The sequence below is a fragment of the Aquarana catesbeiana genome, linkage group LG10 (assembly GCF_042186555.1).
Source record: "Aquarana catesbeiana isolate 2022-GZ linkage group LG10, ASM4218655v1, whole genome shotgun sequence".
Lineage (NCBI taxonomy): Eukaryota > Metazoa > Chordata > Amphibia > Anura > Ranidae > Aquarana > Aquarana catesbeiana.
The window spans coordinates 14,039,756-14,067,269 of NC_133333.1; the positions used below are offsets into that span (position 1 = coordinate 14,039,756).

At 45.0% G+C, this 27,514-nt stretch overlaps 1 protein-coding gene across 4 annotated transcripts in view; it reads right to left on the reverse strand.

Annotated features, from left to right (window-relative positions):
• Positions 1-27,514, reverse strand: part of LOC141110361 (uncharacterized) — a 60,501-nt gene that overhangs the window by 25,372 nt on the left and 7,615 nt on the right. For all 4 annotated transcript variants that reach the window (XR_012236280.1, XM_073601668.1, XM_073601669.1 and 1 more), the window contains exons 2-3: positions 5,472-5,544; positions 1,073-4,389 (exon numbers count right to left, since the gene is read on the reverse strand). Coding sequence is in view for 3 of the 4 variants with exons in the window: in XM_073601668.1 (XP_073457769.1) it covers positions 1,073-4,389; positions 5,472-5,494 (3,340 nt within the window). In the remaining variant the exon portion in view is untranslated. The remainder of the gene's footprint in view (positions 1-1,072; positions 4,390-5,471; positions 5,545-27,514) is intronic.

Below are 27,514 nucleotides of genomic sequence, written 5' to 3' on the forward strand. Positions count from 1 at the left end.
TATGTACTTGTATGAGAAAGTCTCCTGTTCTCTTTGTATTGCTTCCTTTATGTGAAACGCCTGGTGTTCCTGCCAGTCCCTGTGCTTTCCTGTTAAAAACTGACCACACTAAGCAGGAGAGCTCACCGTGGTCAGTTCACTAGCTGTGCTGGGAACTCAACCTGCTCTCCTCCAATGATCAGACTTGTCCTGACATGCCCCCCTGCACAGCCTTTCACTGGGAAGATCAGTGTGCTGTTGCTTCTCCTCCCCCAGATCGTATGCTGCTGAGAACGGAGGGAATGTGATCACTTATAAAAAAAAGGGGAAAAAGGTATTTATAATGTTTTTTTTTTTATATCTATACACAAATGTTTACCTTTCATTTAAATTTTAAACTGAATGGGTTGTTTTACAAGGTGATTTTTTACAATAACTTTAAGAACCTTCCTGGCAACCTTCTGGTAAAACTTTTGTCATCCTGACTTCAAGAAAACGGTTCACTTGAGCATCACTCTCCCTTCCACCTCTCCCCTCAGCTGCTTATACTTATCACCAATTGCTGCCATGTTTTTTGGCCTTGAAACAAGCAGAAAAAATCTTTGACTAAGCTCCCTGTTGCTCCAGTTGGATCTTACAAAGGGTCAAGGACTTACTTCCCGACCTAAAATGACGTCACTGGGTGCCTGGACAGCTAGTTTTCAAGTACCAGAGCTGCCACGGGTTAGAAAGAAGAGAGGCTCCCAGTTTCCCTGATAACCAGAGGAACCGGTATCTAAATTTTCTTTCTTGGTTGAACAGGGCAGTGGGTAAAGGAAGGGCAGCCATTTATGTGAAAATGTTGCTCGGCTCTAAGGGACAAAGCATGGGTTCACTTTAAAAGCCAGCTCTACCCAAAACGTATATACTTTGCTTTAAGTGGGGATTGCTGGGTTTAATCATTTTCAAGGTTACTGATACTTCAGCATTAAAATTTCCCCATAGTAGTCTTAGAAGGCTTCAAAGAGGGCTCTCACTCACAGATGTTCTACTGTTAAAGCATAGGCCTTGCATAAAACACACTACTAATGCATCGTCGGCATGAATAACTCACCATTTGAAGAACTCTTAAATGTAGTCTTTCTTCTGGACCCGGAAATCTTTTTTTCCCCCTTTTTCAAAGCACTACTGGATTTCATGTTGGACAAAGCTTTTGTATCACTTATGCAAGTCTTGGGGACTTCCGATTTTGTATTCATCTTGGAAATGGTATCATTAGCTGTCAAAGCACATTGGATATTGCCTTCATTGGCTTTTGGAACTTCTTCATCATTTACTGAGCACTCTTCGTTGTCAATGACTTTCAAACATTCAGTTGAGTTTTCCTCCTTAACTTCTTGCATGGAATTGCTGCTCTCCTCATTCACTTGTTCACCACAGGCTTTTGGGAACTCTTCTTCATTTACTGAGCACTCTTCGTTGTCAATGACTTTCAAACATTCAGTTGAGTTTTCCTCCTTAACTTCTTGCATGGAATTGCTGCTCTCCTCATTCACTTGTTCACCACAGGCTTTTGGGAACTCTTCTTCATTTACTGAGCACTCTTCATTGTCAATGACTTTCAAACATTCAGTTGAGTTTTCCTCCTTAACTTCTTGCATGGAATTGCTGCTCTCCTCATTCACTTGTTCACCACAAGCTTTTGGGAACTCTTCTTCATTTACTGAGCACTCTTCGTTGTCAATGACTTTCAAACATTCAGTTGAGTTTTCCTCCTTAACTTCTTGCATGGAATTGCTGCTCTCCTCATTCACTTGTTCACCACAGGCTTTTGGGAACTCTTCATTTACTGAGCACTCTTCGTTGTCAATGACTTTCAAACATTCAGTTGAGTTTTCCTCCTTAACTTCTTGCATGGAATTGCTGCTCTCCTCATTCACTTGTTCACCACAGGCTTTTGGGAACTCTTCTTCATTTACTGAGCACTCTTCGTTGTCAATGACTTTCAAACATTCAGTTGAGTTTTCCTCCTTAACTTCTTGCATGGAATTGCTGCTCTCCTCATTCACTTGTTCACCACAGGCTTTTGGGAACTCTTCTTCATTTACTGAGCACTCTTCGTTGTCAATGACTTTCAAACATTCAGTTGAGTTTTCCTCCTTAACTTCTTGCATGGAATTGCTGCTCTCCTCATTCACTTGTTCACCACAGGCTTTTGGGAACTCTTCTTCATTTATTGAGCGATCTTCATTGTCAATGACTTTCAAACATTCAGTTGAGTTTTCCTCCTTAACTTCTTGCATGGAATTGCTGCTCTCCTCATTCACTTGTTCACCACAGGCTTTTGGGAACTCTTCTTCATTTACTGAGCACTCTTCGTTGTCAATGACTTTCAAACATTCAGTTGAGTTTTCCTCCTTAACTTCTTGCATGGAATTGCTGCTCTCCTCATTCACTTGTTCACCACAGGCTTTTGGGAACTCTTCATTTACTGAGCACTCTTCATTGTCAATGACTTTCAAACATTCAGTTGAGTTTTCCTCCTTAACTTCTTGCATGGAATTGCTGCTCTCCTCATTCACTTGTTCACCACAGGCTTTTGGGAACTCTTCTTCATTTACTGAGCACTCTTCGTTGTTAATGACTTTCAAACATTCAGTTGAGTTTTCCTCCTTAACTTCTTGCATGGAATTGCTGCTCTCCTCATTCACTTGTTCACCACAGGCTTTTGGGAACTCTTCATTTACTGAGCACTCTTCGTTGTCAATGACTTTCAAACATTCAGTTGAGTTTTCCTCCTTAACTTCTTGCATGGAATTGCTGCTCTCCTCATTCACTTGTTCACCACAGGCTTTTGGGAACTCTTCTTCATTTACTGAGCACTCTTCGTTGTCAATGACTTTCAAACATTCAGTTGAGTTTTCCTCCTTAACTTCTTGCATGGAATTGCTGCTCTCCTCATTCACTTGTTCACCACAGGCTTTTGGGAACTCTTCTTCATTTACTGAGCACTCTTCGTTGTCAATGACTTTCAAACATTCAGTTGAGTTTTCCTCCTTAACTTCTTGCATGGAATTGCTGCTCTCCTCATTCACTTGTTCACCACAGGCTTTTGGGAACTCTTCTTCATTTATTGAGCGATCTTCATTGTCAATGACTTTCAAACATTCAGTTGAGTTTTCCTCCTTAACTTCTTGCATGGAATTGCTGCTCTCCTCATTCACTTGTTCACCACAGGCTTTTGGGAACTCTTCATTTACTGAGCACTCTTCATTGTCAATGACTTTCAAACATTCAGTTGAGTTTTCCTCCTTAACTTCTTGCATGGAATTGCTGCACTCCTCATTCACTTGTTCACCACAGGCTTTTGGGAACTCTTCTTCATTTACTGAGCACTCTTCGTTGTCAATGACTTTCAAACATTCAGTTGAGTTTTCCTCCTTAACTTCTTGCATGGAATTGCTGCTCTCCTCATTCACTTGTTCACCACAGGCTTTTGGGAACTCTTCTTCATTTACTGAGCACTCTTCGTTGTCAATGACTTTCAAACATTCAGTTGAGTTTTCCTCCTTAACTTCTTGCAAGGAATTGCTGCTCTCCTCATTCACTGGTTCACCACAGGCTTTTGGGAACTCTTCTTCATTTACTGAGCGATCGTCATTGTTAGTGACTTTCACACATTCAGCTGAGTTGTCCTTCTCAACCGGTTGCATGGAATTGCTGCTGTGCTCCTCCACTTGTTCACCACTGGATTTCAAGATCTGTTTTTCATTTACTGAGCAACATTTATTGTCAGTGACTTTCAAACATTCATTTGATATATCCTCCTTAACTTCTTGCATGGATTGGTCGTTGTCCTCCTCTACTGGTTCACCACAGCCTTTCAGGATCTTTTCTTCATTTACTGAGCAGTTTTCATTGTCAGTGACTTTCAAACATTCATTTGAGGGCTCCTTTTCGAATTCTTGCATGGAATTGCTGCTGTCCCCCTCCACTGGTTTATCATTGGCTTTCTGAATCTCTTCACCATTTACGGAGTGATCTGCATTGTCAGTGAGTTTCAAACTTTCAATTGAGTTGTCCTTTTCAGGTGCTTGCATGGAATTGCTGCTCTCCTCCTCCACTGGTTCACCCACATAGGCACCAAACTCATCATCCTTTTCAGCATCCATCCCAACAGTTGGCTCTCCAGCTACAACATCTACCAGTTCCTTTGCAGGTTCTCCGATCTCATCAGGGATGTTGTCTATGTGCGGTTCTCCATCTCCTTCATTGCTGTTGCCTTCATCAGGTTTACCCACATCTGAGTCTTCGAATATTACTGCCTCTTCTCCCACATGGTTGATGTCTCCCTCCTCCCCAGTGTTCTTAAAGGTAAAGGCCTTCATATCCTTTGGGGTTTCCTCAAGTTTCTCAACTGTCTGAGAAAGGCTGGAATATAGAAACATTGTTATTATCATATGCCATCCATCATTATCTCATTATTTAGCTCAGAAAAATATAGTTACCCCAACTTTGGGAAATCAGAAACTTCCTCCTTGCAGTGTGGCTGTACTTACACTGCAGGGGTTTACTACTCCTTTAGGCCTAGGTCAGCTATCCCCTAGGCATGCATGAGCAGTTAACCACTGCAGTATGGGTGCAGCCCCACTGCAAGGAGGAATTTTTTCAAGCTTCCCAAACTTGAGATTTAGAGTACCTTGATAGGACAACTCCTCCCCCCTTTTCTGATACTCACATTCCCCATGCTCCTATGTATATTCCACATTGGTCTATGCCAGAGCTTACAATGGATTAACGACATTCTACCCTCTTCAGGTGACAGCATTTGGGACTGGCAATTAGCCCCTTAAGCCCAAACTCTGCAATCTATGGAGACGGTGACAAGCAACCCATAACAAGTAATGGGAATTTCTGAAGACTCTGATGGATAAATGGTGTAATGCGGAAGAGCAGTGAAGGTAAGTATTAGTTGGTGGAGGTGGGTTCCCTGAATTGGCTATCTTTGTCCAAGCACTTGCATGATCTGGAAATGTTAAACTTACAGTCCAGGACGGTATCCATCACCCTATGGTTATTACCCTACAAGCCCCGAAGAAAAGGGAGTTTTGAGCCCCCGAAACTCATTCCATTTTGTTTCAGACTAAAATCTTTTAGGCCCCGTTCCCATGGGTGGTCCGATTAAGTCCGCTGTCAGTTTTTCAGGCAGACCGGATTGGGGGGTCCATGCCTACCTCTGAGTCCAATCAGGTCCACCAAAAAAAAAAATGAAAGGGACCTGTCCTTTTCCATTTAGATGGACCGTATCAGAGGGTATTCGGGTGTAAATGGATAACGGAGTAGGGGATCTGTGAGCGGATCCCCTTGCTGATCAGGACGGAGTCCGCCTGTGTGAAAGGGGCCCTACGGACTGTATGCACGAGTGTGGGGCTCCTATTATTTTAATTTTTTCTGAATGTGCAAATTGACAGGAAGGATTAATTGAAGGTTTAGTTGGGTTTTAAAGCCAATACCTGTTGCGGTTTTCACAGTCCATTTCAAGCAATCCCAGCTTCTTTAAGTCAGCGATCTGTAACCGGTTTTGGTCTATTTAAAGAAAAATCATTAAAAAAACAATGAATTGGGAAATTATCATTTTCTTTCTCACCTCCTCATATAGATACTGTATATATACTATATTTATATACTTAAAATATATTATTATTTTTCATACAGGTTTCAGAGCTTTCCTGGAGATGATTCTTCTATTATTCAGATGTAAGCATTATCATGTTTTCTATGATCTGCATGTTATCAGCAGATGCATAGGAGAGAAAAATATGATGAAAGACATATCCTGTTTATACATTTATACATTGTGGATTTCCCCCTTTCAATTTTCTTCTACTGCCTGAAGCAGTTTTTTCTCAACTCTGTGGCAGTTACTAAGGCAGTGAAACTGGTCAAATCACCTGTGCAAAATAATGGAAAGCCTGAAAACATGACCTGTTGGGGCGCCTTGAGGACTGGAGTTGAGAAACACTGGCCTAAAGTTTCTGAACATTCTTTTGCTGCTGTTGAAGACCAGGCCCTTTCTGGAACTTTTTGTTTAAAAGTTTAAATCTGTGTTTTTTTGCGAGAAACTTACTTAGAAATCCCAAACATTATATATATATATATATATATATATATATATATATATATATTGCAGAGACCCTATAAAATAAACTGGCGACCACTGCACTATTTTATGTCACACAGTATTTGCGCAGCGGTCTTTCAAAATGCTATTTTTTTGGAAAAAAATATGCTTTAATGACAAAAAAAAAACCCACCATAGATAACCCAATTTTTTTGTAAAATATGAAAGATAATGTTACGCCGGGTAAATAAATACCTAACATGTCATGCTTTAAAATTGCACACACTCGTAGAATGGTGTCAAACTATTGTACTTTCCATAGGTGACATTTACTTTTTTTTTTAACAGGTTACCTGTTTAGAGCTACAGAGGAGGTCTAGTGTGAGAATTATTGCTCTCGCTCTAATGTTTGCGGCGATACCTCAAAAGTGTGGCGTTAACACCGTTTACAAATGCTTGCGCGACTTACGTATGCTTTCACTTCTGCACATGAACACAGGGGCATGGGGCGCTTACATTTTTTTTTTTATTATAATTTATTTTACTTTTTATTTTTACACTGTCCATTTATTTATTTATTTATTTTTGATCACTTTTATTCCTATTACAAGGAATGTAAACATCCCTTGTAATAGAAATAAGGATAACAGGTCCTCTTTATTGAGAGATCCTGGGGTCAAAAAGACCTCAAATCTCTCATTTACCTTTAAAAGCAAAAGAATAGAAAAAAAAAGATTTACTATGGACTGGGAACAGGAAGTGATGTCATGACTTTGCTCCAGGCCTCCAAGGGCATAGAGACAAGTGGCCTCACTCTTCTCCAAAGCCAGCTACCGCCAGTGTTGGATCTCTCCCAGGCTTCACTGTCTGGTCGGGTAAACACGGGACTGACCGGGAAGCGGAACTGTGCAAAAGGCCACCCCTGACATCTCAGTCTCCGTATACAGGTACAAGACAACGACTGGAAAAATGTAACCTGGTCAGAGGTAGCGATGTTCAAAGAGTATTATGGTAGACCCAAGGTGGGGAATAATGCTACTGCTACTACTACTAGACCAGGCTTTGGACCCAGCTTTTCCTTGAACTGAACTTGGAACATCCTCAGTGTGCCACCACTTGTACTCCTGATCACCAGATACCAGCGGTGTTCTCAAGTTATAGTCCACAGTGTTGCCACCCTGGCACTTGTGTCTTTCCATTGTCCTTGCAGACCCTATCCAGAAGTGCTCAGATGGGAACTGTGCAAGAGGCCACCCTCATCATCTCAGGCTCTGCATACAGGTACATGACAATGACTGGATTATGAAACCTGGTCAGAGGTAGTCATTAGTCAAGTTCAGAAGAGGATGATGGTAGACCCAAGGTAGGGCATAATGCTTTTGCAAGATTCCTAAAAGGACACATCCTAGTCAGAGGTAGTCATTAGTCAAGTTCAGAAGAGGATGATAGTAGACCCAAGGTAGGGCATAATGCTTTTGCAAGATTTCTAAAAGGACACATCCAACCATTAAACCTTTGCTGATAGCTGAGTGGACCCACTTTAACCAATAGACTGCCGGATCCTTGTGAGGTCAATGACACAATATGGAATCTGCTGAACAGAAGAGCTCCAACCTCCAACTCACTCAACTGACTGGATTATGAAACCTGGTCAGAGGTAGTCATTAGTCAAGTTCAGAAGAGGATGATGGTAGACCCAAGGTAGGGCATAATGCTTTTGCAAGATTCCTAAAAGGACACATCCTGGTCAGAGGTAGTCATTAGTCAAGTTCAGAAGAGGATGATAGTAGACCCAAGGTAGGGCATAATGCTTTTGCAAGATTTCTAAAAGGACACATCCAACAATTAAACCTTTGCTGATAGCTGAGTGGACCCACTTTAACCAATAGACTGCCGGATCCTTGTGAGGTCAATGACACAATATGGAATCTGCTGAACAGAAGAGCTCCAACCTCCAACTCAATACTACACAGAGGTAAATCTACGATGTATTTTATATAAAAGAAAAAAACTGCTGCTTTGGAGGTCATCATAACTAGATTTCATATTTACAGTATTTGTAGTTTGTGGCTTCTAAGTCAAACTGCAACTCACCGATATCTCTAACAAAACATCCTTTTTTAAATGATAATTGCATCACAAAGATTTGTTATGTGTGTTGTGAAACTAATATTTGATATCAGATGTCACCACCAGAGTCCTGAATTCACTAAACCATAGCTTAAAATAGGCTAAAATGATATAAAAATCTCTGTTTGGGTTTTTTAAAATAATGAAACCCAATAATGTGTAAAACCTCGACACTCACACCAACCAGCCACTTACTGCCAAAAAATCACCGGATCCCTAAAATGATACAATTCAAAAAGCTGTTAACCTCTTTGCCTCTTTGGCCGTACTACGCGCATCCAGAGAGTGAAGGGCTTAAAATAATCTGAAGCCCTGAGCTTGGATTTGTTTTTTTTTTCAGCCAACTCCTGGCTGTCATGAAAAAAGTGATCCAGGCGGCTCTCACTTAGTTTTGGGTGGTGCGACATCCCCTCGTGGTTCCTGGGCTCTTTTCTTGGGACCACATCAAATGATTTCAGGATGGAAAGCAGGAGGAGATTTTGGAACCTCCAGTCCCTGATCTCTGCTGTCAATGAAGCTGGAAGTGCTCAGCTCTACTCTGCTCAGCTGCTACAGCTAGGGAAGCAGCTAATCAAGCACAGTCCATTTAAATAGCAATAAAACTGCATGAAAAAAGTTTTAAAAATGATATTAAAATGTAATTTTCAAAAAGTAACCCCGTTGTCCTCTAACACACTCACAAATGCAAAAGGTAATTGCCAGTTGTACCAAATGTTACATATTATTGCGAATGTCGGCACGAGCAGTGGCGGCTGGTGTTTTTTTGTTTTTTTTTTTTGGGGGGGGGGGGGGGGTGGCAAACAACCTCCAGGGGGTCTCGCAGTTTGCCGGTCGGTCACCCAGTCCCGCACTTACCCCATCTAGGTTTGCGGGAAGGGCAGCGCTCCTATAGGTGGCGGCTATTATATACCGTCTCCTCCTCCTCTGCATCACGGCGGCTTCCGCCGTGCATCTCCTCCCTCCTCCTCCTAGGCGTCCAATAGGATGGCCTGTCCTTTCAGCCAATCGGGTGACCCGCTTCCTGATTGGCCGGGAGGAGGATCAGTGTGACAATAGCAAATATTAATTCACTATTGTCACACAACTGGGTGGGCTCGGAGCGCAGTGCTCTGTGCCCTGGGCCCACCCTTTTTTAAAGGCCAATTAGAGCCTCTGGCTCTAATCATGTGCTTCAAACCCCCCCTCCAATTGGAATTCATGCATCTGGCCCTGGGGGGGTGGCGCCTGTGCGCCCCTAATGGATGAGCCGCCACTGGGCACGAGAGCGGTAATTCCAGGGACATCATTTATGGTTTACTTTACCCTGATAATCTGTAAAGGCATTTAAAGCGTCACCTATTGATCATTTTTGGTACCGTAATGTTTGCCATTTGGCGGGTGCATGCAGTTCTGAGGCTATTGGGTATCTATTTACTCTACACAACCTCATCTTTTATTATGTACACAATATTGAGGATTAAAGTGGTTCTAAAGCCTCGTACACACGGTACGATTGTTGGCCAACCGAGCGTCTGATTTTTGTCAAAAGGGCGTGTGCCAGGAACTTGTCTTGCATACTAACGGTTCACAATTGTCGTGCCACAAACATAGTGACGTACTACGTGGAATTTCAGCTCTTGAGCGCCACCCTTTGGGCCCCTTCTGCTAATTTCGTGTTTGGTGAGCACTGATTCCGAGCATGCGTGTTTGTACTTTTGACTTTTGTGTGACGGATTTGTGTACTGACCATACAAAAATCAACAGACCGTTGTCCGCCGAAAATTTACTAGCCTGTCATCCAACATTTGTTGGCCGAAAGTTGGACAACAATTGTCAAAAGGAGCGTACTTACGCTCAGATTGCAGGACAACAGTCTGTCAGCAGACAATCCCCTGCCAACAATCGCATCGCGTGTACGAGGCTTTAAGGTTTGACATCATATTATATGGTTTTGGTAAATCTGAAGGAAAAAATCTACAGAAGATTGTATAGTGTGTATCCAGCTTAAAGGTTGAAAGTTTTTATTACCTTCATGCATTCTACCTTCAGTGGGCAGCTCACCCTGCAGCCCCCTAAGGCTCGATTCATATCTATGCATGTGGCTTTTGAGCGTTTCTGCAGTGCTTTTTGCGGTGCTTGCCTCGTTTTTTGACAGGCGTTTTTACCGAGATTTTCTGCGATTTTCATTTTGCGTTTTTATTTATTTATTTTTTTACACTGTATATAGCTGGTTGCTAAGGAGGGGGGCTGGGAGGCCGGCCACTGCGTCCTTAACAACCAATGAGTTAGTTGTCCGCGGGCTTCCCGCTGAATGTAAATAAAAAGAAGTGCCGGCTAAAAAAAAAATTGAGAGAAAAAACGGCGTGGGTTCCCCCCCCAGGTCCATATCAGGCCCTTGGGTCTAGTATGGATTTGGAGGGGACCCCACGCCAAAACATAAAAGGAAAATGGCGTGGGGGTCCCCCCAAAATCCATACCAGACCCTTATCCAAGCATGCAGCCTGGCAGGTCAGGAAAAGGAGGGGACGAGCGAGCAGCCCCCCTCCTGAACCATACCAGGCCGCATGCCCTCAACATGGGGGGATGGGTGCTTTGGGGCAGGGGGCTCTGCGCCCCCCACCCAAAAGCACCTTGCTACCATGTTGATGGGGACAAGGGCCTCTTCCCGACAACCCTTGCCCAGTGGTTGTCGGGGTTTGCGGGCAGGGGGCTTATCAGAATCTGGAAGCCCCCTTTAACAAGGGGGTCACCAGATCCCGGCCCCCCATGTGTATGAGTATGGGGTACATTGTACCCCTACCCATTCACTTGGAGAAAAAATTGTGTAGTGTTAAAAAATACAGTAGACAGTTTTTGACAAGTTTTTTATTATGCAGCTCCGGGGGTCTCTTCCAACTTCTCCACTCTCTTCTCTGTGCTCTCCGATTCTTCTCCCGCTGTCCAGTGCCTTCTGCTGGGTTTTTTTGCTCTTTTGCCTGCTCTTTTACTAGCTCTTGCTTGGCCTTCGTCGTCTTCTTCCCTCTTCTCTTCTTCCGATGTTGACTCGTCGCTGTCTCCCGCTGTAATGCCGTGTGCGACGTGCCCAATGACATATAGGCATGGGGCAGGGTCACCGGGTGATGTCATCAGGTGATCCCACCCCCTTATAACGCAACAGCCTGGGGCATGATGGGTCTGTGATGTCACAAGGGGCGTGGCCTCTGGATGACGCCCCCATCGTTATTTAGGCGCCGACACATCAGCGGGATGCAGCATTGGAGGAGGGTCGTCGGAGCAGCAGCGGGGGCAGAGGTAGAAGAACACTGGACAAAGAAGACAGAAGAAGAGCGGAAGAAGAAGCAGGGGAATGAGAACACCGGAGGATGAAGATGTGGGAGAAGATGGAGGAAGAAGCGGAGAAGAAGATGAAGAAGATTTTTAATAAAAGACTTGTCAAAAACAGTCTACTGTATTTTTTAACACTACACTACTTTTTTCCAGGTGAATGGGAATCTCATTCACATGGGGGGGTGGGATCTGGGGGGCCCCCTTTTTAAAGGGGGCTTCCAGATTCTGATAAGCCCCCCACCTGTAGACCCCGACAACCACCGGGCAAGAGTTGTAGGAAAGAGGCCCTTGTCCCCATCAACATGGGGCAAGGTGCTTTGGGGTGGGGGGGCGCAGAGCCCCCCTGCCCCAAAGCACCCATCCCCCCATGTTGAGGGCATGCGGCCTGGTATTGTTCGGGGGGGCGCTTGCTCGTCCCCTCTCTTTCCTGACCTGCCGGGCTGCATACTCGGATAAGGGTCTAGTATGAATTTTGGGGGGACCCCCATGCCATTTTTTTTTTATTTTGGCGTGGGGGTCCCCTCCGAATCCATACTAGACCCAAGGGCCTGGTATGGACCTGGGGGGGGGGTGACCCCACGCAGTCTTTTTTTCACGATTTTTTTTTTCTTTGCCGGCATTTTTTTTACATTCAGCGGGAAGTCAGCTGACAGCTGATGACTCATCGGTTGCTAAGGACGCGGTGGCCGCCTTCCCGGCCCCCTGCTTAGCAACCAGCTATATACAGTGTAAAAAAAAATGTAAAAAAACGCAAATCGCTGCAAAATCGCGGTAAAATTGCGGTAAACCGCAGTACTTGCGTTTTGGATGCGGGTCCATTGAATTCTTTTACATGCAAAACGCTATATTTTGCGGGAAAAAAGTCCCCGACCCTTTCCAAAAACGCAGAGGCACTAAAATGCATTGATGTGAACATGTTCCATAGGAACCCATGTTAAAAAAATTCTCTGCATTTCTGCAAAATGCAAAATGCATCAAAAAACGCATTAGTGTGAATCAAGCCTAACACTTACCTGAGCCCAATCCAGCGATGTGTATGAGAGCAGTGACTCCTTCGGGTCTCTCTCTCCTCATTGGCTTAGACACAGCAGTGGGAACCATTGACCAGTGAGGAGGGAGCAGTGGGCGGGACTGAGCCACGCCATGTGTGTCTTATAGACAGAGCTGCTTACTCTGGGGGCACTCGGCAAGGGGGAGGGGCCAGAAGCACCGTCGGGAGACCTGAGAAGAGGAGGATTAGGGTTGTTCTGTGAAAAACGATTACACAGAGCAGGTAAGTATGATTTGTTTATTATTTTTAAAGGAGAAGTACAGCCAAAGTTCGTTTTGGCTGTACTCCTCCTGTGACCTGTTTTCAGCAGACAGCTGGCTGAAACTCGCTGCCGGCTGATGTCACAGAGCCGGTCCAGGCTGGGAAATGATTGCGACAATATGGTCGGGAACATGCCTGGAGCAGTACCTGGCTCAGCCTCTCAGAGAGCCGATGAGAGCCTGGGCCAGCCACTCCCACCCCTCCACAGCCCAACAATGAGCGAGGAGGGAGCAGAGAGTGGTGACTGACAGTCTCCAGCTCTCTGCTCATGGAGCTCTGAGAACAGAGCATTTAGCATGCAGTAGCACACTCTGGGCACACTCTATACTACATCATGGTTCTGTTGGAATACAAGAATTTTAATTTACTACTTTGCACCTCTCAGGGCTGGGCTCAGCCCTTCCTTCCCAAAGCTGGCCTCTCAGCTGTCGGCTAATTGCCAGCTTCTATCTCTCCACAGTGACTCACCTGTTGATGATATCCTGCTCGTCAGTCCTGCCTACTTAAGCCGTCCAGCCAAGATGATCTCTGCCTTCGCCTTGGTCACATCTCTAGAGACGCTCCCCTGTGTTCCTGTTAAAGATTTGCTTGGCTGACATTCCTTCTGGCCCCAGATCCTGCTTGCTTTTCTACTACACTTATCTCTGGCTCCCTGATGTTTTGGCTTGTCTGACTATCCGTTCTGGTTCCTGCTGGCTATTTTTTTACTACGTTTACTCGGTTTACCTTTTTATTTTTATTATTATTAAACATATGTGATTTAACTGTACTTCTGTCTCAGTCTGATTCATGGTTTCTGACAGCACCATCACAGACCACAATACGGAGATTCTCATTCCTTTGGGTATTTTTATGTGTGCGCCAGGTTCCCTGCAGTTTTCCATTACCACAGCTCCCGGGACAGATACTTCTAGCAGCCCTCAGTCTGCAGTTCCGCAAGTTGTACTCAACCAATATATATGCTATGCATCCACTCCTGAGGAAGTGGAGTGGATCCATGAAACGCGTCAAGCTTTTTTGGATGCAGTTATTTCTTTAATATACTGTTCAACATTTTTCTTTTAGACTTTACCGAGCAACTTTTGTAATCTTTATTGATCTCTTGACATGAAGTACAACAGGCCTCATATCATTATGTACTGCAATATGCCATGATGTGTGTATATACCGTATTTATATATATGGATTGCAATATGTTATTTATGTATTGTATTATGTATTTGACATGTTCCATACTTATGTATGTACCAACTACAAATGTGCTATGTTTTACCATTTGGTTTATGTAAAATAAACTTGACACAACTTTTTACCTAGTTGCGCCACACGTGCCTCATATAAAGTCCCAAACTCCTCTTTTTATTACTGCACCTGCTAGGCCCGAGCACGGTCACATGACCAGGGAAGGGACAACTGCTCCCCTTAGCTTCAAATTTAGCACTGGCTGAGAAGGAGGCAGGAGTGGTGAGAGAGTGCTGGCAAGGGGCGCCCTTTACAAAGATACAGTACTAGTGTCACATTGTCCTGAACAGTGTCTATCTATCTACAGTATCTCACAAAAGTGAGTACACCCCTCACGTTTTTGTAGATATTTTCTTCTATCTTTTCATGTGACAACACTGAAGAAATGACACTTTGCTACAATGTAAAGTAGTGAGTGTACAGCTTGTATAACAGTGTAAATTTGCTGTCCCCTCAAAATAACTCAACACACAGCCATTAATGTCTAAACCGCTGGCAACAAAAGTGAGTACACCCCTAAGTAAAAATGTCCAAATTAGGCCCAAAGTGTCAATATTTTGTGTGGCCACCATTATTTTCCAGCACTGCCTTAACCCTCTTGGCCATGAAGTTCACCAGGTTGCCACTGGAGTCCTCTTCCACTCCTCCATGACAACATCACAGAGCTGAGAGATAGAAAATAGATAGATAGATAGATAGATAGATAGATAGATAGATAGATAGATAGATAGATAGATAAAAAAAGAAAGAAAGAGAGAGATAAAGAAAGCAAACAAGAAAGAACGGAAGGAAAGAAAGAAAGATAGATGGACAGATAGATAGATAATTAAAAAAAAAGAACGAATCAGAGAGAAAAAGAGATAGGTAGGTAGATAGATAGATAGATAGATAGATAGATAGATAGATAGATAGATAGATAGATAGATAGATAGAAAAGATAGATAGATAGATACACAGGATAGATACACTGCAACCGGATCGCATGATACTTTTCTACCATGTGATCCGGTGTGATCCATTCGATCTGCGTCTGGGGTGTTATAAACTTTGTACTGACACCCACTGCAGGCCGCAAGGGCAGTGTGATTGGAATACAGTGCAGGAAACCGGTATGGAACAAGGGTTTTCCCAAACGGCATTGTAGTGAGTACACGCCCTAAATCTTCCTAAAGGGGTGGACACAAGCAGAAGTGAAACCCATACTAGCATCGCTTTCTGAAGAAAATCAGAGCTTTGAATAGTGACAGGCAATCTTGTGGGTTTTTTTTTATTTTATTCCCAGCAAAGTGTGGGGGTGGGCATGCAAGATTGCTTAGTAACAGCAGAACATAACACACACAGTAAACATTGTTAGGCACACATTTAACCCTTTGATTTCCCCCCGGATGTTGTTAACCCCTCCCCAGCCAGTGTCATTAGTGCAGTGACGGTGTACAGTATTATCACTGTATTAGTGTCACTGGTGATGTCAGTCAGTTATTGTACCTGCCCCCCCCCCACACACACACACACACACAATGTCAGTTAGTGTCAGATTGTCTACCACACTATCATAAGTTGCTGATTACCATTACTAGTATATATATATATATATATAAAAAAATATTTCATTACATATACCATAGTTTGTAGATAACATAACTTTCTTTCTTGTCAAATATTTTATTGAGTTTTACAAGATACAAGAAAAATTTCTACATTGGTAGATGACATAACTTTCATCCAATTATTATACACTTATTGGGATTTTTTTTTTTTCTTTTACCAAAGTCACGTAACAAAGTAATTTTTAGCCTACATTCATGAAGAAATTAGATTTTTTAAAACATTTTTATTGGATATGTTTTATAGCAGAAATTTTAAAAATACATTTTTTTTCCAAAACGTTCTGTTTTTTGTTTATATTGCAAAAAAAAAACCCAGTGGTGATCAAATACAAGTGTCACTTATTTTGTATTATGCTACCCTGAACAAGATCAAACATTTAACCTTATTCTGTTGCCCCCTCTTGCACTCTGTCCAGGCCAGTTGTAACCCCCCCCCCCCACAAGCCTGGTTTTATCAGCTTCTAATTGAATAATTTTGAATCTTCCCCCCACACCTTCCCAGTATAAATGTAGTTCATTTCTTGGGACGGCTGGCGAGGGTTTAGGCTGGTCACTCCTTGCACAAAGTGTCACACCGGCAACAAGTGTTTGGCACTTGTACACAGGCACTGTGTACGTGTAGAGTAAGGCACTGCTACATAAAAGTAAGTACAAACATTATTGTTCCACAGCTATTTTGCATGAAGTTCGTCTTCATTCTCTAACTCTCCTCAGCCTCCTTCTATTCCCCTCTCCCCACCCTCCAACATGCTCACACTATTCTTTGTTATAACATCCTATCTCCTCAAACTCTCATTTCTTTGTCCCCCCTCTCCAGCCCCCAACCTGTACATATCTCCCTCTCTTCTGCCCACTCAATATTCTCCACTTGCCACCTCCTGCTCATTCTAAGCCCACACAGTATCACCACGTCCATTCCACCACAGCATCTGCCCTCCTATAAATCCCACTCCCGCCTTACCACCCTCACCCTCCTACTCCTCCTAATGTCTGGGGACATCGCACCAAACCCTGGCCCTCCCACACCCAATTCCCAACACCCAAAATTGGCCATCTACCTCCAACAGTAGTCGAAACTTCAACCTTCTCATCCCAATTCCCCTGATTCCACAAGTCGGCCCCCCTCTTTCATCTGCCCTCTGGAATGCCCGCTCAGTCTTCAACAAACTAGCTTCTGTCAATGACCTTTTCTTCTCCAAATATCTTAATCTATTTGCTATAACCGAAACCTGGCTTCAGGAATTCCACACTACCTCTCTAGCTGCCCTGTCCCACAGTGGCCTCCTCTGGACTCACTCCACCAGACCCACCGGACGAAAAGGAGGTGGTGTTGGACTTCTCCTCTCCCCACAATGCACATTCCATTCCGCATTCAAATTCCTCCCCTACCCAACACATCGGGTCCAACACCACACTCAATACTCTCCTCCTTTTGCTCAGTTACCACAGATGAAGTTGATAAACTCCTCTCCATGGCCCATCTCACTACCTGTCCCCTGGACCCTGTCCCCTCTCAATTACTGCGACCACCTTCCCACTCTATCCTAAACTCCCTAACCCACATCTTCAACCTCTCCCTCTCCCTCTCCTCCGGCACCTTTCCTTCCCCACTAAAACATGCACTGGTTACCCCCATACTTAAAAAACCCTCACTAGACCCCTCCTGTTTGAATAACTTAAGACCCATCTCCCTGCTCCCGTTTGCCTCCAAGCTAATCGAACGCTTTGTCCATGACCGAATGAGTCGCTACCTCACGGACAACAACCTTCTCGACCACCTACAGTCTGGCTTCCGCCCACAACATTCTACTGAAACTGCCCTACTAAAACTCACCAATGACCTACTAACTGCTAAAACCAATGGCCATTACTCCATACTCATACTTTTAGACCTCTCTGCTGCCTTTGACACAGTTGACCACCTGATGCTCCTCAGCAAATTACACTCCCTTGGCCTCCGTGATTCTGCATTATCCTGGTTCTCCTCCTACCTATCTCACTTACAACTCCATCTCCTCCACTCCCCTTCCTCTTTCTGTTGGGGTACCCCAAGGCTCCGTCCTTGGGCCTCTCCTATTCTCACTTCTCACTCTATACCTCTTCCCTGGGCCAGTTGATAACCTCCCATGGCTTCCAATACCACCTCTATGCCGACGACACCCAGATCTATCTCTCCACTCCTCAACTCATCCCTCGATCTCCTCACGGATCTCAAACTTACTGAATGACCTATCAATATGGATGTCACACCACTTCCTCAAACTCAATCTTTCTAAAACTGAGCTTGTTATATTTCCTCCTTCACGGCCCCCCCCCCGTGACTTCACCATTAATATCAACAACACAACCATTGGTCCCTCCACACATGCCAGGGTCCTGGGTGTAATCCTTGACTCTGACCTCTCCTTCAGGCCCCACATCCTATCACTGGCTAAATCCTGCCGCCTCAACCTCCGCAACATTTCCAGAATTCGACCCTTCCTGACTAATGACACCACAAAGCAACTTATTCACTCCTTGATTATTTCCCGCCTCGACTACTGCAACTCTCTCCTTAATGGCCTACCCTTAAGCAGGCTATCCCCCCTTCAGTCTACTATGAGTTCTGCTGCTAGACTAATACACCTCACTAATCGATCCGTGACTGCTGCCCCTCTCTGCCAATCCCTTCACTGGCTTTCCCTCCCACACCGTATAAAATTCAAAATGCTAACCACAACATACAAGGCCATCCACAATATCGCCCCCAGCTACATCACCAACCTCATCTGCAGATATCGCCCAAATCATCCCCTCCGCTCCTCCCAGGACCTCCTGCTCTCTAGCTCCCTTGTTACCATCGCCCATGCTCACCTCCAGGACTTCTCCAGAGCCTCTCCCATCCTCTGGAATTCCCTGCCCCAATATGTCCGATCAGCCCCTAACCTGTCCACCTTTAGGAGATCCCTGAAAACTCATTTATTCAGGGAAGCCTATCCCACACCCACCTAAGAACTGTCCCCGAGCCACCCCCATCAAATCATTCTCTGCAGCTATTACCTTTTGTACCATCACCCCCTCCCTTTAGAATGTAAGCTCTATGAGCAGGGCCCTCCTGTACCTTTTGTATTGAACTGTACTTTAATTGTGTTGTCTGCCCCTCTACATTGTAAAGCGCTGCGAAAACTGTTGGTGCTATATAAATCGTGTATAATAATAATAATAAAAAAATACCACCAAAAGAAAGTTCTATTTGTGTGAAAAAAATATAATAATTTCATTTGGGTACAGCATTGCATGACTGTGCAATTACCAGTAATGCAGTGCTGAATAGCAAAAAATGCTCTCATAATGAAGGGGGTAAAATCTTCCGGAGGTCAAGTGGTTAACAGCCTTCCAAACACAAGTGTAAATGAAGCCTAATGCCGCGTACACACGAGTGGACTTCTCGTCGGACTGAACTCCGGAGGACTTTTCGACCGAGTTCCGATGGAGTTCAGCCAAAACGGACTTGCCTACACACGATCACACCAAAGTCCGATCCTTTCGAACGTGATGACGTACGACCGGACTAGAACAGGAAGATCAATAGCCAGTAGCCAATAGCTGCCCTTGCGTTGTTTTCGGTCCATCGGACTAGCATACAGACGAACGTTTTTTTTTTTAATAGGAATTGAGTCCGTCGGAAAGATTTGAAACATGTTCTATTTCTAGGTCCGTCTGAATTTTCGACAGAAAAGGTCCGATGAAGGTCCGATGAAGCCCACACACGATCGTAATGTCTGACGGAATCATTAGGCCCCTTTCACACGGACTTTCCGTATGTCAGTTTTTCATCCATCCGTTGACGGATGAAAAACAGACATACATATATCTCTATGGGATAGCGGACATTAGTGGAAATCATCCGCTGACATCCGCTAACATGCGTCTCCGCCAAGCTCCGTTTTTGTGACAGATGAAAACCTTTTTTTTCATCTGTAAAAAAAAAAAAAACGGAACGGAGGAAAAACAGATGTTTGCGGACGACCTGCTTACATCCGATCCGCTGATATCTGTTTTTAAACCCTTTTTTTTCCCCCTCAATAAACACACTGCATATAGCTGGTTGCTAAGGAGGAGCCTGGGAAGCTGGCTGCCATGTCCTTAGCAACAGATGAGTCATCAGCTGCCAGCGGGGTTCTGATAGCTAAATGTAAAAAAAAAAAAAATTCCCGGAAAAAACTAAAGTCGCAAAAAAAACCTCTGGGTCTAGTATGGATTCGGAGGGGATCCCCCATCCCCACCCCATACCAGGCCCTTCGGGTCTAGTATGGATTCAGAGGAGCCCCCCCCCCCACGCCAATTTTTTTTTACCAGACTTTTATCTGAGCATGCAGCCCGGCAGGTCAGGAAAGGGAGGGGACGAGCGAGCACCCCCCCTCCTGAACCATACCAGGCCGCATGCCTTTAACATGGGAGGTGGGTGCTTTGGGTCGGGGGGGGCTCTGCGCCCCTCCACCCAAACGCACCTTGCCCCTATGTTGATGGGGACAAGGGCCTCTTCCGAAAACCCTTGCTGTTGGTTGTCGAGGTCTGCGGGCGGGGGGCTTATCGGAATCTGGGGGTCCTCTTTAACAAGATCCCCAGATCCCGCCTCCCCCATGTGAATAGGTATCAGGTACATTGTACCGATACCCATTCACCAAAAAAGCAATAACCGGTTTTTGACAATTCTTTTATTAATAGCTCTGTCTTCTCCCGGTGCTGTCTTCTCCACTGGCCGTCTTTTTCCGCCACCGTCTTCTCCTGCCATTTCTCCCGGTGCCTTCTTTCGATGCCGTCTTCTCCTGCTGTCATCTCTCCCGCCGCCGTCTTCTCCTCCTGCCACCATCTTTCCCAGTGCCTTCTCTCCTGCCGTCTTCTTCCTCCTCGCCGCCAGTTACCCTCTAGTCTGGCATTGGTTATATAGCCATGGGGCGTGGCCATCAGATGACGTCACCTGGAGAGCCGGTCCCCTTTGATGTCACAAGGCGGGCTCTCCGAGTGACGTCATCGGATAGCCATGCCCATGGCGATATAACAGATGCGCAGAGAGCGGACGATAACGCAATGGAGGAAGACGGCAACAGAAGAACAGCGGGTAGCCGGCGGCAAGGAAGAAGACGGCGGGAGAGAAGACGGCGGCAGGAAGAGACGGGGATGAGAGAAAAGGCACCGGGAGAGACGGGAGAAGAAAACGGTGGCGGGAAAAGACGACGGCGGAAAGGACAGCACCGGGAGAAGACAGAATAAAGGAATTGTCAAAAACCGGCTTTTTTTTTTTTTTTTTACATTTCACTGCCTTTTTGGTGAATGGGTAGGATCTGGGTACCCCCTTGTTAAAGCACCCTGCCCCAAAGCACCCACCCCCCCCATGTTGAGGGCATGCGGCCTGGTATGGTTCGGTTCAGGAGGGGGGGGGGTGCTCGCTCGTCCCCTCCCTTTCCTGACTGGATAAGGGTCTGGTATGGGTTTTGGGGGGGCCCCTTGCCATTTAAAAAAAAAAATTGGTGTGGGAGGGGTCTCCTCCGAATCCATACTAGATCTGAAGAGCCTGGTAGCGACCTGGGGGGGGGGGGCACATTGGTTTTTTTTTATGTGTTTTTGCCATCAAATTTATTTTATTTTTTTTTACATTCAGCTGTCAGTGGGAATCCCGCTGACAGCTGATGACTCATCAATTGTTAAGGACGTGTTGTTAACCAGCTATATACAGTGTTTGAAGTTCAGGTCAGTCACTTTTTTTTTTTGTAAAAAACGTAAGTCAGCGGATAGGAAAACGGATGTAAAAATTGACATCCGTATCCGTTTTTGATATGTTTTTTTACTGAACTGAACAAAAAAATGGAACGTCCTTGTGAAACCAGCCTAACAGAGGTTATAACCTTTCCTCATTCTTTCCACAAACTAAAAAAAAAAATAACTGTGGACTAAACTTTAAAATAAACTCAAACTCATTTGTAAACAGATGTATACAATGTAACAGCAAACAACCATCAGCAACAATGTATTTAAAAAAAATGCAAAATAAATCTCTATCTCTGTATACAAAGTAATGTATCAAAATAATGAATGTTTCAAAATAAAATATGTAACAAAAATGTCCCGGTAAAGGGTATTTAGCCCTCGTTCACATTGAGTGCAGCTTTGAAATCGCGTGACTTCATCTGAAATCGCACAATTTCACAGCCGCATGTCAGTGCGACTTCAGGTGTGACTTGGAAGACATCTGTGCGGCTTCATGCACAGATGTCTATTCAAGTCGCACCCAAAATCGACAAAAGTTGTGCAGGAACTACTTTTGCAAATCGGTGCTGCAAAGGTGACATTGCATCGATTGGAACGGTGTCATTGCCGGCAGTAGGCTGCAACTTGTCATGCAATTTGACCTGTCAAATCGCATGACAAGTCGGTCCAATGTGAACAGGGGCTAAAGGAGAAATTTTAGGGTTGCAAAAAATAAATAAATAAAAATAAACATATACTGTATACTCACCTCTGGGCTGCAGCTGTTCCACATCGGCTCCAAAAGCTAGAACTGACCAATCACATGACGGCTGATCACTCAGTTCTCGGTCTGCTCGGAGCAGAGAGCAGTGACTGTCAGTCATCGCTCTCCACCCTATTCCTCCAGCGCACACTGGAGCGCCGGGCAGAGGAGGGGGCAGGCGCAACTGGCTCCAGTTCTAAGCTGTGCGCTGAGAGGCAATCAGACAGCTGGGTGGATCCCGACAAAATTGTTGGGATCTTTTCAGAGCCTGGAGCTGCTGTCAGCTGATTTTGAGTCACTGAAAAGTAACTGCACGCCTGTGACCCACAAGAGACGTATGGCCAAAAAAAGCTTTGGCCGTGTTTCTCTTTTAAAAGGGTCCGAGCACATTTTTTTTACCAAGCCATGCCATGTGGCCACAAACAGCTGTCTACAGTCACATCAAAAAATGATTGCATGTTAGCAGGCTCCTCTCTGACCCTGGCCACCATGTTTGGGGCAAAGGAGAGTGATTTGGAGGAATTTTCTCGGCCAGTCTTTTTTTTTTTTCTCTTTCTAAGGTGCACTATGCATCATAACGCATGCATTATAAAGGATCAAAATACATGTTACTTGCCATCCATTTTTTAATGGGTCTGGGTCACATATACAGTATGCCACATGTGTCAAACAACAGGGCCTGTGGGCCGAATCTGCCCATCCTGGCTATTTCATGTGGCCCTCGCAACTCTGCTGCAGCTGCGGCGCCGCCCTCATCTCTGCCCACACCTTATGTCAGCAGTCGGCAGCAGACAGGAGGACAGAACTCCTCCTACAGACCCTGTACCTCTCTGTGCAGCCGCAGCACCCTCTCATCTCCACCTCCCCTGGTCTCCGCATTCGGTGGACTCCTTTGATCCTCCTCCAGATCCTGCAATTTCTGCTACCCAGCTCCACACCCAGCTTCTTTCTGGCAGCAGCACAAGATAAGATGTAAGGGAGGGTGGGGGGCTCTCGACTTGTGATGGTGGGGGGGGGGGGCTCTTGACATTTGATATAGGGGGGGTGCACTGGACATCTATTCTTACAGATACAGGTAGCCTTTTGAGGGCAACCATAATGCTGCTGCAGCCCACAATGAAATTGAGTTTGACGCCACTGCAGCATACAGTGCTATGTGGTTCAGTGCATTATGTAAAATAGTTTAGGTATGTTTTTTCTTCCACCAATATGCCCGTAAAAGTGAATTAGAGTGGGTTATATTTTGTGGGGTTTTTTTGCATTGAAATTCATTAAAGTGTATTTTTCCCCAAAAATTGTGTTTGAAAAATCTCTGCGCAAATACCAAGTGACATAAAAAATTGCAACACCCACCATTTTATTTTCTAGGGTCTCTGCTTAAAAAAAATAAATAAATGTTTGTGGGGTTCTTAGTAATTTTCTAGCAGAAAAAAAGCAGATTTTTACATGTAGGAGAGAAATGTCAGAATTGGCCTGGTAGGGAAGTAGTGAAAAACAATTTTCGAAGTATGAACCTTCTAACATCTACTAGTACATGGCCAGCTTTAGCCTTCTAATAAAAAGATCTTTCTACAAATATGCAGGGTGGCATCGAATGATTTTACGCATCGATTTCTATGAAAGAGGGGAGCGCTGAGGGCTTCAGCATGTCAAACACCTTGTCATTAGAAGGATAAAGCTGGCCATACACTAGTAGATTTTTGAACAAACATTCATATGGAAGTACGTCAAAGTTTTGTTTGCTTTAATCATTTAAATTTGGAACGAATAGACTTTAAAATCACAAACACTGTTAAAAATTAATTTACTTGATCTCCAGAAGATTTACCCCCCTACATGACCAGGCACTGCGTTACTTTAACCACTTGCCACCTGCCCCGCCGTCAAATGACAGCCCCCCAGAACGGTCGCTCTCACTCGCCTGCGCCGGCGATCGTGGCCGTGCCGTGTTGCTAGGACACGCCGTGACTCCGATCTCTTTAAAGATCCGCGGCTCTTTAACCATGTGATCGGCTGTGTCCAATCACAGCCGGTCACATGTAAACACGGAAATGCCGGTAATCGGCTCTCCTCGCCTCACACTGACAGAGTGTGAGGAGAGAAGAGCCAATCAGCGGCATCTCCTTACAGGGGACAGCTAGGTATGTAATCAGGGCACTGATGATCAGTGCCCTGATTACAATACAGGTCCTGTAATACAATGCAATACAATACAGCAATCAGTGCCAGCAATCAGTGCCCACCAGTGCCAGCAATTAGTGCCCACCAGCGCTACCAATCAGTGCCCATTAGTGATGCCAGTCAGTGCTGGCTGTCAGTGTCACCTATCAGTGCTGCCCATCAGGGCCGTCTTTCATTTTGATTGGGCCCTGGGCACACATTTTCTTGCCCCCCCCCCTCCATTCTGAGACATACAAAAAATAGCAGGTAGACTCAAAATCAGTTTACTGCAGCAGATCACGCAGCGATTGCAATTGTTTGCCAGAGGTTACAGCCTATCCTTACTGCTCACTGGCTGGTTTCTAGAGGTTACAACACATAATTTCTGCATGCCGATTGGTTGCTAGAGGTTGATGTACATTATTAGCGCTCACTAATTGGTTGCTAGGGGTTACAGCACATCATTACCACTTACTGATTGGTTGCTAGAGATTAAAGCAGATCACTACTGTTCGCTGATTGGTTGCTAGAGGTTAATGCACATCATTACCACTCACTGAGCAGTGGAGCAATCCCAAATAATTGAGCAAGTAAAGGGGCACATTAATACACATACTACAGGAGAGTGTCAGAGAGTGCAGACATACTGCAGGAGACAATCAGAGACTGCGGACATACTGCAGGTGACAATCAGAGACTGCGGACATACTGCAGGAGACAATCAGAGACTGCGGACATACTGCAGGAGACAATCAGAGACTGCGGACATACTGCAGGTGACAATCAGAGACTGCGGACCTACTGCAGGAGACAATCAGAGACTGCGGACATACTGCAGGAGACAATCAGAGACTGCAGACATACTGCAGGAACAATCAGAGACTGCGGACATACTGCAGGAGACAATCAGAGACTGCGGACATACTGCAGGAGACAATCAGAGACTGCAGACATACTGCAGGAGACAATCAGAGACTGCGGACATACTGCAGGAGACAATCAGAGACTGCAGACATACTGCAGGAGACAATCAGAGACTGTGGACATACTGCAGGAGACAATCAGAGACTGCGGACATACTGCAGGAGATTACCAGAGACTGCGGACATTATACAGGGGATGGTCAGAGAACTTTCAGCAACGCACAGCTTTACAGTTGAATAACACAGCTCAGGGTTTAAACATTCAGGCATTTTATGGGTGTAAGGACATACCTGGCCAGCCAAACTCACTACATACATTCAGGTGTGTGGGCGGGGCTTCCACTCTCTGCTCTCACTACAAAATCCGGGAGCTCCACTGACCCTTTGTTGGGGGGCCCGCTCTACCCGTGAATTGGGGCCCCGGTGACAGCTTTGCAGAGCGCACAGAGGACACGGGAGGATGTATTCCCGCGGTAGGCAGCTGAGAGGGGCGGGCCGGGAGCTCCACTGATGCTCTGACCCCGCCCACGTGCAGCCTGTGTACTCGGAATAGAGCGTCTGTAGTGAGAGCCAGTGATCGGAGTGGGAGTGTCATTGGAGCTCCCGGCCCCGCCCCCAGACCTCTGTATTCACCAGCCAGTATAGAGGGGGCAGGGCCGGGAGCTACACTGATGCTCCCACTCCGATCACTGGCTCTCACTACAGACGCTCTTTTCCGAGTATACAGGCTGCAGGTAGGTGGGGTCAGAGCGTCAGTGGAGCTCCCGGCCCCGCCCCCTCTCAGCTGGCTAGCGCGGAATACATCCTCCCGTGTCCTCTGTGCGCTCTGCAAAGCTGTCGTCGGGGCCCCAATTCACCACTAGCGTGGGCCCCCCAACAAAGATTGGGCCCAGGGCAAGTGCCCCGTTTGCCCTGCGCTAAAGACGGCCCTGCTGCCCATCAATCCTGCCTATCAATGCCCATCAGTGCCGTCTATCACTGCCCACCAATGCCACCTATCAGTGCCACCTATCAGTTCTCATCAGTGCCACCTATCAGTGCCCATAAGTGCGGCATATTAGTGCCACCTCATCAGTGCCCATTGGTGCAGCCTCATCAGCGCATATCAGTGAAGGAAAAAAAATACTTATTTACTAACTTTACTGACAGAAACTAAGAAAAACTTTTATTTTTTTTCAAAACTTTTGTTTTTTGGTTTTTTTTTAGTAAAAAATAAAAAACCCAGCAGTGATTAAATACTACCAAAAGAAAGCTCTATTTGTGTAAAGAAAAAGATAAAAATGTCACATAGTTACAGTGTTGCATGACCGCGCAATTGTCATTCAAAGTGTGGGAGTGCTGAAAGCTAAAAACTGGCCTGGGCAGGAGGGGGGTGTAAGTGCCCCGGTATTGAGATGGTTACCTGACAATTGCGCGGTCATGCAACACTGTACATAAATTACATTTATATCCCCCCCCCCCCCCCCCAAATAGAGCTTTCTTTTGGTGGTATTTGGTCACCCCTGTGTTTTTTTTTGTTTTTTTTTTGCACTATAAACAAAAAAATGACCGACAATTTTGAAAAATAAAAAAAATGTAAACAATCTTTTTTACTTTCTGCTATAAAACATATCCAATAAAAAAAAAATTAAAAAAATCAAATTTTTTCATAAATTTAGGTCAATATGTATTCTGCTACATATATGCAAAAAATAAAAAATAAAAAATCCCAATAAGCGCATATTGATTGATTTTTGCAAAAGTTATAGCGTCTACCGGCTGCTACGGATGTTTCAGAATGGAGAACGGGGAAAGGGGCTAGTAAATATGCCATTTATCAGCCCCTTCCTCTTCTAAACGAACACACTCGCTCACTGCGTTTGTTCATAACTGAAGCATAGTAAACTATGTTTACTATGCTTCTGTTTGTGAATGAACGTGTTTGAGCTTCGGGGTGCACACCCTAATGCAATAGGCTGTGCACACCTATGCATAACCCCATAGACACACAGAGGTGGCTTGGGAGCGAGCAAGCACGAGTGCCCCCAGAGCAAGCTGCTTGCTATGGGGGGCATTAGGCATGGGGCGAAGGGTCAGAAGCGCCAGCAGGGGACCTGAGAAGAGGAGGATTGGGGAAGCTCTGTGCAAAACCATTACACAGAGCAGGTAAGTATGATGTATTTATTATTTTAAAGAAAAAAAAAAAAAAAACCTTTAATCACTTTAAAGCAGAGTTCCACCTAAAAATGGAACTTCCGCTTTAAGGCAAGGCGACCCCCTGACATG